This window comes from Balaenoptera acutorostrata, chromosome 5 (assembly GCF_949987535.1).
Source record: "Balaenoptera acutorostrata chromosome 5, mBalAcu1.1, whole genome shotgun sequence".
Classification (NCBI taxonomy): domain Eukaryota; kingdom Metazoa; phylum Chordata; class Mammalia; order Artiodactyla; family Balaenopteridae; genus Balaenoptera; species Balaenoptera acutorostrata.
The window spans coordinates 28,249,238-28,262,394 of record NC_080068.1 but is presented as its reverse complement, the minus strand read 5'-3'; the positions used below and the strand labels follow the sequence as shown (position 1 = coordinate 28,262,394).

The 13,157-nt window shown below is 43.5% G+C and overlaps 1 protein-coding gene across 5 annotated transcripts in view; it reads left to right on the top strand.

The window, feature by feature from the left end:
- ZNF827 (zinc finger protein 827) overlaps nt 1–13,157 on the top strand; it is a 178,445-nt gene that overhangs the window by 31,536 nt on the left and 133,752 nt on the right. For all 5 annotated transcript variants that reach the window (XM_028168320.2, XM_057547146.1, XM_057547148.1 and 2 more), the window contains exon 2: nt 5,999–7,042. In XM_028168320.2, the coding sequence (XP_028024121.2) occupies nt 5,999–7,042 (1,044 nt within the window). The remainder of the gene's footprint in view (nt 1–5,998; nt 7,043–13,157) is intronic.

Genomic DNA, 13,157 nt, shown 5'->3' with positions numbered 1-13,157 from the left:
ACTGGGCTGTTTCCTGTTTGATAGCTCACAGAGGAGCAAGCCCTCTTATGAGTGAATTTCCAGTGCCGTCTGTTGAAATCCTCTTCATCCTCCGAGGTCCATTTCCAAAGCCACCTGCGCAATTGGAATGATTTGCTCTCTTACGCACACACGACTCTTGCTTGATGGTACTAGTCATTGTGTTTCATAGGATTGCGCATTCCTGGCTTCCCTGTTGATTATAAACTGTTGGCCTAGAAATTGTTGCATCCCCGAGGCGCCCTGTTGCAGAGAACAGTTCCCCGAACATGGTAAATGCTCAGTAAATGTTGAATTAAACCAATTATCAGCATTGGTTTTACGAATAACTTTTGTACACGGCTCCATAAACTTTGCAAACTGCTTTTGTACACAGTTGCAAGGAAAAGTCTGTTGTATGAGTGAAGGTTTGCATTCCAGGTATAACTGATAATACTGATAGTGACGTGTGGCCTTTAGCTATGGATGTGTATTAGGTGGAAAGTGAAAACATGGAAGATTTGTAGATGAAAATGAGCCAGAAGGTTAGGGACCAGGTGAATACACCTGTGGTCACAAGAAGAGGGTGTTGGCTGCCAGAGGCCTGACCATGAGTCAGCTCCATCCAGGCGAGTCCTGAGAGCTTAATCCTGGTTCTCTTCAATACCTGCTGGTGAGATTCATGTGGCCCGACTGGTGGGAATGGTTTGTGGGTAGACTTAGAAGTGAGGCTTTTCGACTTCCATCCCCACTCGCTTTCACCTCAGCCGAAAGGCGTGAAAAGTAATAGGTGACTCCTTATACATTTTTTTCTCTCTCCTCCCGATCTTTCTGAACGAGGACCTTCTGAGTTGAATGTCAGTCCAATGAAATGCATCTGATTAAAACTGTCAAACTGACAGGGAAGTGAGTTGAAAAAAATGCAGCGAGAGTTGTGGCTCTCAAGTTACCCAGTTTCTCTGCTTGAGGACTGAATTGTAAATAAATGTGTTAGGTAGTGAAATTTGGTTTTGTTTTCCCCAAAGGAGAAGTCTTTGCCACATGGAAACAAAATGTATTCAGCATATTCTCATTCTGTAATTGCACCGTTTCTATTCTTAATTCTTCGAGTTTCTGATTTAAAGGGAAACACACCAAAACAGACTGTTGCGTAAAATTGACAGGAATGAGTGTGAACCTGGCTGTCAGAGACATAGGTTGTCGTAAAATTAGCAATGGAAATAGCTTCCTGTTCTGGAGGTTAAAAATAATGGATCTAGGAGGGAGTTATTTACACGGGCAGCTCGGAGGCTTCCCCAGGAGCCTGTCAGGAGAGCTGTGAGATCCACGGTGGAGGCTGGATGAGCGGGGCGCGTCTGCAGGACAGTGGCCTGTGCGCTGCCCTGTGATTACGTGCCACTGTCCCCGCCGGTGACAGACCAGGAAACAGAACAGCCTCGCAGCCCCGGGTGTGGCTGGGGGATGGGGTGTGTGCGTGGGGGGAGCCTCAGGTTGGGAAAGAGCGTCAAAAGTCAAGCCTCACTTGTTCTGAAGTTCGTGATGTCCGGCAGATTAATCCCCTAGATTGCAGGAATGCTATTCGAGCATCCCGGTGAGAGAACCTTTTCTCATCATGCGGTGTGAAAGGCGCGTGGGGCGGGGTGGGGGTGGGGGCTGGCGGGTGGCGCTGCAGACCCCGCTGAAGCGGAGCTCCCCGCAACTGGACCAGGAAGAATGAAACTGAATGTGAAAATAAAACAACAGCCCAGCAGAAGGGAAACAAAATTAATATTTGGGGGAGAAAATCCTTGTTGCCGCCGTTTTATGAACTGAAAGCCTATTTGTCGAAGCCTGTCGGGACTTTTCTCTAAACCTCTGCAGGTCCCAACTTCTCTTGCACTCATTTCTCTGCGTGCATCTCCCACCTTTTGCTTGACCTCAGGTGATGACAGAATAATTTCGGATATGTTTCTCCTCGGGTTTCTGGTCTGGCTCCTTCTAGGTCATGCCTTACAATTATTTGCTGGTTTATTACTTGAAAAACCTCGATTTCAGGAGCAGCATTTTTGGAAAAGTGATTAATAGAATATTACGAGTTTAAAAATATTCTTTAGGTAGCTGAGTTTCCTTGCACTGCACAAGAGAGTGTATGTATCTCAGTGAGCATGTCTGCAAAGCAGGGAGAAATGGATGGTTAAGAAATATCCCGGGGTTTTAAAGGACGTAAATTGGTCTGTTTAAGAAATGTTTTGTTTGATTGTTTGCTTGTTCTCGGCTGTGTTTTGGTGAGGTTGAGGAAGTTGCTTTAAAAGTGGATATCAACTGTTTGTATCACTCTCTTTTTTTTTTTAACTTTTTATTTTATGTTGGAGTAAAGCTGCTTAACAATGCTGTGATAGTTTCAGGCGCACAGCAAAGCGACTCAGCCGTACATATACATGTATCCATTCTCCCCCAAACTCCCCTCCCATCCAGGCTGCCACATAACATTGAGCAGAGTTCCCTGTGCTATACAGTAAGTCCTTGTTGTTGTTTTTTTAACACTCTTGAACGTTTGGATCTCCTTATCACTGCTTGATGGGATTAGAGCCTGAATTCTTCAGTTTTGGACCCACTCACCGGCTTCAGCACATTTGGAGGGGGAATATTCTTGCTCACTTAGGGTCTGGAGGGGGCAGGAAATTAAACTTTGCCTTTGGAGCTTTGCCAATAGATGTGTTGAATTCTTCAGGCGTTCGATATCAATTTTTGACCTCAGCAACAGAGAAGAGGCAGAGAGGGAATGGAGAGATCAGAGTATAGGAATAATGGATACTTATCTCTTAATGGTTTATCTTAAAATAAAGAGTGAATACTGTCCTTATGACTGAGAATTCTCTTGCTGATTTCTGTTTCCAGAGGGTGGAAGGATAGCTGGCTGGGGGTGAGAGGACAGCTGCTCAGAGCTTTCTAGAAGTTGCTATTCAGAGGGCATCTGGCAGGGGCTTTGAAAAGGAGCCTTAGGCCAGGAGTTGAGAGATTTGGGTTTTGGGTTCCAGTGTTAGCAGTAGGTTAGCTGTGTGCCTTTGATGCAATCAGGTAACCTTTACAGTATTTAATAGTCTCAGTAAAATGACAAGACTGGACACGTTTGTGGTTGTAATTCTTTGTGGTTCTCAAAGCCCTGATTTTATGTACCTTGTTAATTGCCTCATACTACAAGGTTCTAGACCAATCTTGACTATCTCCAGCTACTCTAGTTTGACAAAAACATAATCTACAAGTATTTCCTTTTGAAACATACATTTTCCTATGTTAGTTCATTTAGTGAGTGCTAATAAAGATCAAAGGAGAGATCCTTGAACAAGATCTTCAACTATTCTTACTGGAGTGATTTTTAAATCTTTTACTTCTCTTACTATTTATAAGATCATTCCCATGTGATTTTTCCGAAGGATGAGGTATTTAATCTGAAATCAAGACAGGGGCTTTGCCAAAGGAATGTAAAATTAGCCCTATCGTTGAAATGGATGTTGACTGCTTGGTGTTTGGTAAAAGCATCCCTACGAGAAGCCGCTGGGGAGTTGGGTAGTTCTGGGTTCCGCCGATTTCAGGAAAGATGAAAAATGTTGAAATCAAATGGGAAGAAGGAAATGTGGCAAATCACAAGGAGCCAGACTGTTCTTAACAGAGAAAACTCAATTCTGTCTGCTTTTTTCCAGCAAATTCCATTTGATATTTTATATTTTCTTGATAACTTAATAAGGAATCTCAGGAAGGAGTTGCAGAACTTTAAGTTAGTGAAAGAGAATTTGTCATTTGTGACATTTCTCCTCTAAAGAGCAGGGGAAGATCAGTGTATTAGCTTGTAGTTCGTGCATTACTACTTGCAGCTATTTCTATTGGGAAAGGAAACAGCATGTTATACAGCAAAACTTGGCACAGTGGGGGATTTTGGCTCAGTCCCTAAACCTTCACAGAACTCTGCTAGGGACCAGGCATTGTGCTAGGCATATGTGGGATCTGTACATAATAAGAAAATCCCTGCCTTCAAGGAACACCACCACTTAATTTTTTAGAAGTTAAGTCCGTAGCAGACAGTTCATTTAGAGTAATATAATACCAATATTTAAAAAATGGGAATGTTGGGTCTGCATTCCAAATACGCACAGAATCCGGCTACTTCTCCCCACCTGCAGTCACCTTGAGCTGGCCTCCCTGTTCCCACCTTGTACCTGCGTTCTCTTTTCCACACGCAGCCAGAACAAACCTTTGAAAACCTGAGTCACATCATGTCACTGCCTTGCCCCTCCCCCTCCAGTGGTTCCCAGTTGTACCAGATGCAAAAGACCTTTCAATAGTTTACAATGTCCTACTGATAGGCATGGCCTCCCTCCTTTATAACTTACACATTCTCCCTCTCTCTCTCGTTATTTCTCTTTCTCTCCTACTGCTCTGACACTCACTCACCCACTCCACTCTCCCCGCACTGGCTTCCTTGCTGGTCCATGCACATGCCAGGCAAGTTCCCACATCAGGGCATTGACAGTGACCCCCTCTGCTTGGGCCCCTCTCCCAGAGACGGCTGCCTGACCAGCTGCTGGCGTCTTTCAAGTCTTTGCTCAAATGTCACCACCTCAGTGAAGCCTCACCCAGCTACCTTATTTAACATGACAACTCACCTCCTACCCCTTACCTCCAATCCTCCTTTCCCTGCTCTGTATCTTTTCCCATAATACTTATCACCCTCTGGCTTACTGTAGGATTTACTCATTTATTCATTTTGTTTAACATCTGTCTTTCTCCACTGGAATGTAAGCTCCAAGAAGGCAGGATCTTTGTTTTGTTCAACGTTGTTCAGTCTAGAACAATCTAGAACGCCTGACATGCAGCAGGCACTTCCTCATTATTTGTTGAATGAGTGAGTGAATGAATGAGAAAGAGAGATTGATTCTGACTGAGAGTTCTAGGCAGAATCATGAGGCAGAATCCTTTGAGCTGGCTGTTGAAGGATGGGCAGAGTTGGACCGTCGGGTTTTCTAGGGAAAGACATTCCAGATCAAGGGAATATTTTGAGCAAAGGTAGAAAAGTGGCGGAGCCCACTTGTGCTCCTGGAACGGCAAAGAGTCCCAACTGACCCGTGCCGGGGGCCAGTGCGAGCAGTAAGGGTGGACAGATAAACTAATGGATAGAAAAATAACGAAAGGGGACTCTGGGTGGAGTGAGGGAACAAATTAGTAATCACTGCCCATGTTGAGAGGGCAGGCGAGTCGGGGGTTGGAATCTCAAACAAGCAGCATACGTTGTCCCTTTAAGAAATCAGGGAGAGATTGTCCCTTTAAGAAATCAGGAATGTGAATAGTGTTTGCTAATGAGATCTCATTTTTATATAGTACTTGACTGTTTTCAAAACATGGTCACATGTTTATTATGATGGAGGCTTCAGAGCAACTATGTGAAGTTGGTATAATAGCTAATAGGCAGGTTTTTATTTACATGATTTGATCAACTTAAAGTTAATTGCATTTTACTATATCAAGCCAGCTAAGTGACGCGTCTGAGGTTGTGGAGTTAGAAAGTGGAGAAGCGGCTTCCCACTGCCTTGGGTCTCATCACACTGTGTTTTCCCTTCTGCCAGTCTGCCTCTTTCATTCCCACACGATCCTAAAGATGTCATGCTGGGATTTTTCACCAGGGTACAAGCTTTCCCATTTCCCCCATCATTGAAAGTAGCTGTTTCTTCTTTACCAGATCCATTTTTCTCTTTCCTCCTTTTCCATTTCACTTTATCTGGAATAATTATGAGAAGGATGAACACGTGTAGAAGGTGGGTGTGTTTTTACCTTGGCCTGTTCGGCATCCTTTCAGGCTTAGGCTGAGACTGTCTGACCCAGCACCTGACGTGCTCTAAAGTTGTGTCTGTCTTTCGTGTAGTTCTTGGGTGGAAGGGCAGAGGAAGCATGTCCACGACTCCATTTGAGTGTCTTCAGGCTTGCTTGTTGCTCGCTTTGGGAGTAAACCTGATCTTCTTAATTCCCCCAGATATTAGTAGGCAGGACGAGGCGGAGGGAGAACTCAGTGAAGGAGAACACTGGTATGGGAACTCTTCAGAGACGCCGTCGGAAGCATCCTATGGAGAAGTCCAGGAGAACTATAAGCTGTCCCTGGAGGACCGGATCCAGGAGCAGTCCACTTCCCCCGACACCTCCTTGGGAAGCGGGACCCCCAGCAGTCACACGTTGGAGCTGGTGGCACTTGACGGTGAGGTCCTGCGAGACCCACTGCAGTGTCCAGATCACCTCTCCCCCGGTGTGTCTTCTTTGTGTGATGATGATCCCGCGGGCTCCACCAAGCCCTTGAGCAGCAACTTGAGGCGGCTGCTAGAGGCCGGGTCCCTCAAACTCGATGCCACGGCCACGGCCAATGGCAGGGTGGAGTCCCCAGTCAACGTCGGCTCGAATCTCTCCTTTTCCCCACCGTCCCACCATGCCCAGCAGCTCAGCGTGCTGGCCAGGAAGCTGGCTGAGAAGCAGGAACAGAATGACCAATACACTCCAAGTAACCGTTTCCTATGGAATCAAGGTAAGTGGTTGCCAAACTCAACCACCACCTGCGGCTTGTCCCCGGATTCAGCCATCCTCAAACTGAAAGCTGCAGCCAATGCTGTTCTGCAGGACAAATCGCTGACCAGGACGGAGGAGACCACGCGATTTGAGTCCTTTTCCTCCCCTTTCAGCTCCCAGTCTGCCAGCTCCACCTTGGCAGCTTTATCCAAGAAAGTCAGCGAGAGAAGCTTGACTCCTGGCCAGGAACACCCGCCCCCGGCCAGCTCTTTCCTTTCCCTGGCTTCCATGACCTCCTCGGCGGCCCTTCTGAAAGAGGTCGCAGCAAGGGCTGCCGGGACCCTTCTGGCTGAGAAATCATCACTGGTGCCTGAGGACCCTCTCCCGCCACCGCCTTCAGAGAAGAAGCAAGACAAAGTGACCCCACCGCCACCTCCGCCACCTCCGCCACCTCCGCCACAATCCTTGGAATTATTGTTACTCCCAGTTCCTAAGGGAAGAGTGTCTAAACCCTCCAACTCAGGTATGGATGCTTTCATTTCCATCATCTTGTAAGTCTTTTTTTTTTTTTTTAACCTGTCATTTGCAACGTCTAATTCATTGCCTTCTTCGCTTGGGTTCCCCATCTGATCTGAGGTAGGAATAAAAAAGCAGGAGCATGACAAAATACTTTAAGTAAGCAGCCTAGGGGGTTCTTTCATGTATGTGTGACACAAAAAACTTCACCAATAGCTTTCGTTTTGAAAGGTAATGAATACTCTTAGAGACATACAGTACTCCTCCATTGCATAGAAATGATTTTTTTTTTTTCTTAGCAAGTTCCGGCTAGGTCCACACAAGATATATTTAATACGGGAAGATCAAAGCACCTTTGTCATGGAGAGCATGGCATCACTGAACAGAGGGGAGAAGAAAAACTCACTGCTTTTGAAACAGTTGACAAGAGAGAGCTTACCGTCCTACTGCCTCCATGACAAATGGACTTTTGTATCAGCAGTAGCTATTCTGCCCTAATGTACCACACTGTATACTTTCCTGTTAGCATTTATATTAATTTTTGGTGGAACGTAAGCCTTGACTTATCTTGTTCTTCCATAATTTCTTGTCACACAAGAACTCTGAAGAGTATTGTCATTCAGATGTAATCAAAGCATTTCCTGCAAATGCTTTATTTTATTCCAGTCCGATCAGATTCTGAAGGAATGTGCATGTGGAAAATGTGAATCATGGGTTTTTCTTGTGGAGACGGTCTTTCCAAAGGAGAAGTGGCCGCTTTATAGAGCCTTGACATTCACAGTTATTCATCCGAGGGAGAAATTTAGTCACTTGAGTCCTCACAGTGGAAACATCATTTCTTGTACTGGTTTGTTGCTAAATTATGTCCATGGTAAATGCAGGGTCCCAGAGATGGATATATGGAGTTTCAGATGTCTCTTGAGGATATCCTGCCAGACTGGAACAGGAAGTGGGCCATGTGTGTCCTCATCAGTAGAAACGCTGCCATTGTGTGCGTCTAGCCAACTTTTGATTATTTGCAGCCATGTTGATGACAGGGGCTTAGAATGGCAAATAATTGACTGAACAATCACAGCTAACATCAGTTTGATGCATTTATGACAAATTTCCATTTAAATTGCTGAGTGAGCTATATGCACTCATTATAATTACTTGAAAACTTGTGTAAATAGCAGAACAGAACTAGGAAAATGGATATGTGGAACTTTTATGACTCTTTAAGTGATCCAAACTGCTCACTCCAGGGTTTCTGAAGTGTCAATAAAATCCTGGAATGTTGATCAATTCTGAGTTTCCCTACTCTTCACTTCTCACTCACCATCTGGGGAAATAAAGAGAGAAATGGCTAAAATTAGAAAACGGGAGACAAGCAGAGGGAGCGGGGTAATTTTGCAAGGGAATAAATCACTCCTGGTTTATAGAAATTTCATTTAGGGGTAGCAGCAGAAAGAGAGGTATGGTTATCTATGTAAAATGTCACTTTATAAGTATTCTCCATCTGGTTATTAAATAACTGTATTAATGATGTTTCTCCTGTAAATTCACCTGGACATTAGTTACTTGGAAAAGCTTACACAAAATTAGTAATAAACTTTAGATGGCTAAAGACTTGGAAAGAGGGAACTGATAAAACTGTCTCCTGACGGCAGACTCTAATGGCTTTGTCATTTTCAAGTGTCTTGGGTGTAACCAGCAATAGTTATGAAGTGTGATCTTTTCACTCAAGTGACTAGATGCACGTGAAGAGGAGAGAGAGGTCACGAGCTTCCAGGGTGGGCGATAGACTGTTTGTCTGTTTTGTTGCAGAATCTACACTCCAGGGATGAGATGTGCTCCCTTTTTGGTTTAAATGCACTTAATCCGTGCCCATACCTCCACAGGCTTCTCAGCAGAATTGAATATGGAGATCTATAAGAAATTGATTTTTTCTTTTTTCTTTACTGAATTCATTCTGTTGCTGAAACACTTGATATTTGAATCAATGAACATGTTCCAACTGAAAGAGGAGGGAAAAGACCTTCTCAGAATGGGGCTCTGCCACCCCTTTTGCTGATGGACAGGGACCTGTGCCCCCTGTCTTGCACATGCCTCTGTTCACAGTGCAAGACTTGGCAAAGCAGCTCCATTGACTGAGTGATTGTATTAAAAAAAAAAAAAAAAAAACAACATTCATTTTGTAAAACTCACGCAAGAGAAAAGATCGCGCTGCAAAGAGAAACACGAGGGCTCTTGAAATGATCCCCTGTGTGTCCATGTGGGCGCATCCTAAATTCAAGTTCTGTTTCTTTAGAACTCTTATTTATTAAACCATAGTTGATTTACAATATTGTGTTAGTTTCAGGTGTACAGCTTCAGACTCTTTTCCATTATAGGTTATTACAAGATGTTGAATATAGTTCCCTGTGCTATACAGTAAATCCTTGTTGTTTATCTATTTTATATATAGTGATGTGTATCTATAAATCCTTTACTCCTAATTAATCCCTCCCTTCCTTTCCCCTTTGGTAGCCATAAGTTTGTTTTCTATGTCTGTGAGTCTATTTGTTTTGTAAATAAGTTAGATTCCACATATAAGCGATATCATATGATATTTGTCTTTCTGTCTGACTTCCTTCACCTAGTATGATAATCTCTAGGTCCATCCATGGTGCTGCCAATGGCATTATTTCATTCTTTTTAATGGCTGAGTAATATTACATTGTGTGTGTGTATATGTATGTATGTGTGTGTGTGTGTGTATATATATATATATATATATATATATATATATACCACATCTTCGTTATCCATTCATCAGTTGATGGACATTTAGGTTGGTGGACAAGTTCTGTTCCTTATTGCATGGATTGGAAATACGAGAGGGGGTGCCTCTGTGCACTTTTCACTTAAAGTGAATGTCATTACTTCCCAGCATCCTAACTGGATTATGGGTTAAGAAGTTGATAGAATATCTGATTTTGTGATTTGCTTTGTACCATGGAGAGATAATTTGGCTGGTGGCACTTGAATCACTGGTTTTTGAATCTGAGGAGTGGAAGGGAAGGTGGGTCTTCTCTGTCTGCCCCCTCCTCTCCCTTTCTCCACACGGTACTGTTGGTTTCAGGGCCACCTGGGGGCTGGATTTGGATGTGACTTGACTTTACCTAAAAAGCATTATGGGAATGCAGTGAGAGCTGTCACCCACACTTCTAAACAGTTCTCGTGATTATTTTTTTCCTTTACTTTAGAAAGAAATCTTAGTTTAATTCAAAATAAGTAGGTGGAACGACTTCTCACAGCAGGGAAAGGGTTTCTGTTGCCTACTACTTAAATAAACAAATAATAACCAAAAAAAAAAAGAATCCACAGAAATAAGTTACACACCATTCCGATTTCAAGTGGGACTTTACATTGTAAAGCTGTTTCTCAAAATGTTGCAAAAAGGGCATATAAAGTTGATTCTGGAGTTACAAAGGGAGATGTGCTAGAAAAGCCAGTCCTGTCTTGAGTCATTTAGACACTAGCATTTCTTTGACCTTCTTTAGGTCACGGGAAGTCCAAACCATGGGAAAAAAAAGTGTCTTTTAGGTTTTCCCTTATTTGTCTTATTTGAACAGGATTCGGTTGTTGCCAGGTCATGGTGTATTTAATTCCTTAAAGAGTCCACCACTCGATAGCCGTTCCCCCTGCAAGGAGAGGTGACACTGGAGGAGGAGGTTTCTTTCATGTGACCCTGCGCCCCGGCACATGCGACACTGCTCCTCTGAAAGGGGACATGATAGAGAGAAGATCATGTCCATTTACTCTAAAGATAAATGTCACACATTGACTCAATTCTCTTTGAAGCTACTGTTCTGTTGCAGCTCAGAACAAAATAAATGTCTTTTATTTTAAAGACAAAGTTTCTTGTAGAAGGCCAACAAGATTCCCGGGATGCCAGGCTCCTGGTTAAAAGAAATCACTAGGCGAGTTTCCGAGAGAGTGTCTCCAAAGCATCTTATTTTCCTGAGTAAAATTTAAATATGCTTAGAAGCAAGCTGGTCTCATATAGCTGAGAACTAAGAATATTTCCTGGGTCAATAGATACAGTTTTCTGGCTGCTGTTTTTATTCCTGTTTATGAGATGTTATTAACATTATTGCAAAAGCAGAGAAAGTCCAGAAAGTCAGGTCACCTCTTCTGATACTCCCCTTAGGTCCATCGTTATTAGAGCCGTAATCTGGGGATGATCGCATAGAGGGACTTCCTTAGAAAATTCACTTTTTAATCAAGATTCAGAACTATCTGTCACCGATCTCAATTATATTTCCCCAGTGATTTAAACTTAGACTGCTTCTAGATATCAGACTTCTCTCTTAGTTTTACTGAATGCTTACCAGTTGTTAAAATATGCATCGATTATCTTGATGTCAGTAACAGCAGAAAGACCCTGTGACATCCATTGCCAACATAGGTTTTGTTTCCCTGAAATAGGAGTTGAGAGACATGCCCAAGAAATTCCATGGAAAGATGTTAAATCCATGTATATGGTTAGGAAGGTGGATGATGGCTTATCCTACAGAGATACGCACTAGTAGGTTAGTGGGCCTAGAGGGGGGACGGATGGTGCAGGGATTAAAGACATCCAAGGCCGCCTGGCGTCTTAAACTCCTTCGATGTGTATGGAAAGGTCTGTTTGCAGAAACGGCACACTTGCAAATTATCTTGCCGCTTAGGATATAACAAGGCAAAGTTTGATTTCAAAGCCTACAAAACAATTACATTTGTTGAAAAAATTACCTACCTTGAGTTATAGCGATTTAGTTAAAACCCTCCATGATTTTTTTTTTTTAACCCAATGAAGTTTTTATGTATAGACAATAGGGCAGAGCACCAACTGGACATGAAGAGATTGGCTGTCATCCCCACCCTTCCACTAACAAGCAGAAGGACCATAATAAGCATAAATCTCAGTTCAGTTTCCTCAACTGTACACTGAACTGGTCGGAATTTATCCTCCCAGATTGTTTCGCGCTTTAAAATTCCTTGTTTTTGCTTTCTTTATTTGTCTATCAACTCAAAATAAAACTTTTTCTGTTTTTGAATTAAATATGTTGCTTCTTAAAATTCCCTATCAAACCTTCTGCAAGATTGTCTCTCTGCCTTGGACAGATCCTGTCCATTGTAAATAGATGACATATATCATTGTACTTTATTAATGAGGTAGTCACACTGCATGCATTTTTAACACTAGTTGCTCCAAAATTCATTTTGAAAATAAGTGAGCTATGAGTATGTGAACATCTCTATAAGTATGTGATCATCATGGTTTATATACTCATTCTTTCAATATGTGTACTGGCATACTCTGTGAAAAGCATGTGCTCTTGGGTTAACATACTTCCGCTGGGACTTACTGGCAGCTTCCTGGGCCTTTTTCTTCCACTTCCAGCCCATGTTTCATTTTTTGATACTCTCTTGACCCAACCCTTTCCACTTAAGTTCATTATGGTCCAACACACAATGACTGAATTGTACTTGGTCCCCGGCGTTGTTTTCGATGCTAGAGACACTAGGTAAGGACTTCCAGCTCTGCCCTAGCCAGTTCCTGCCTCCACTCTTCTTCTTTTCTCCTTCCATCTTTTCCATCTTTCTGTTTCCCCTGTGAGCTGAATTTGGCCATCAGAGTTCTGCACGGGCTGAGCTGGACCTACCTGAACAGCACAGTGTATTGCTGCTGAATTTTATTTCCTCTTGGCTCCGGGAATAATCTGCCATGTTGGGCCAAGCCCTGAGCTACATATTTCTTATGTGATGTCAATTGTTTAAATTTACATCTGCTTGGGGGCTTCCCTGGTGGCGCAGTGGTTAAGAATCCGCCTGCCAATGCAGGGGACACGGGTTCGAGCCCTGGTCCGGGAAGATCCCACATGCCGCGGAGCAACTAAGCCCGTGTGCCACAACTACTGAGCCTGCGCTCTAGAGCCTGCGAGCCACAACTACTGAGCCCTTGCACCACAACTACTGAAGCCCGTGAGCCCTAGAGCCCATGCTCTGCAGCAAGAGAAGCCACCGCATTGAGAAGCCCGCTCACTGCAACAAAGAGTAGCCCCCGCTTGCCGCAACTAGAGAAAGCCCGCACACAGCAACAAAGACCCAGGGCA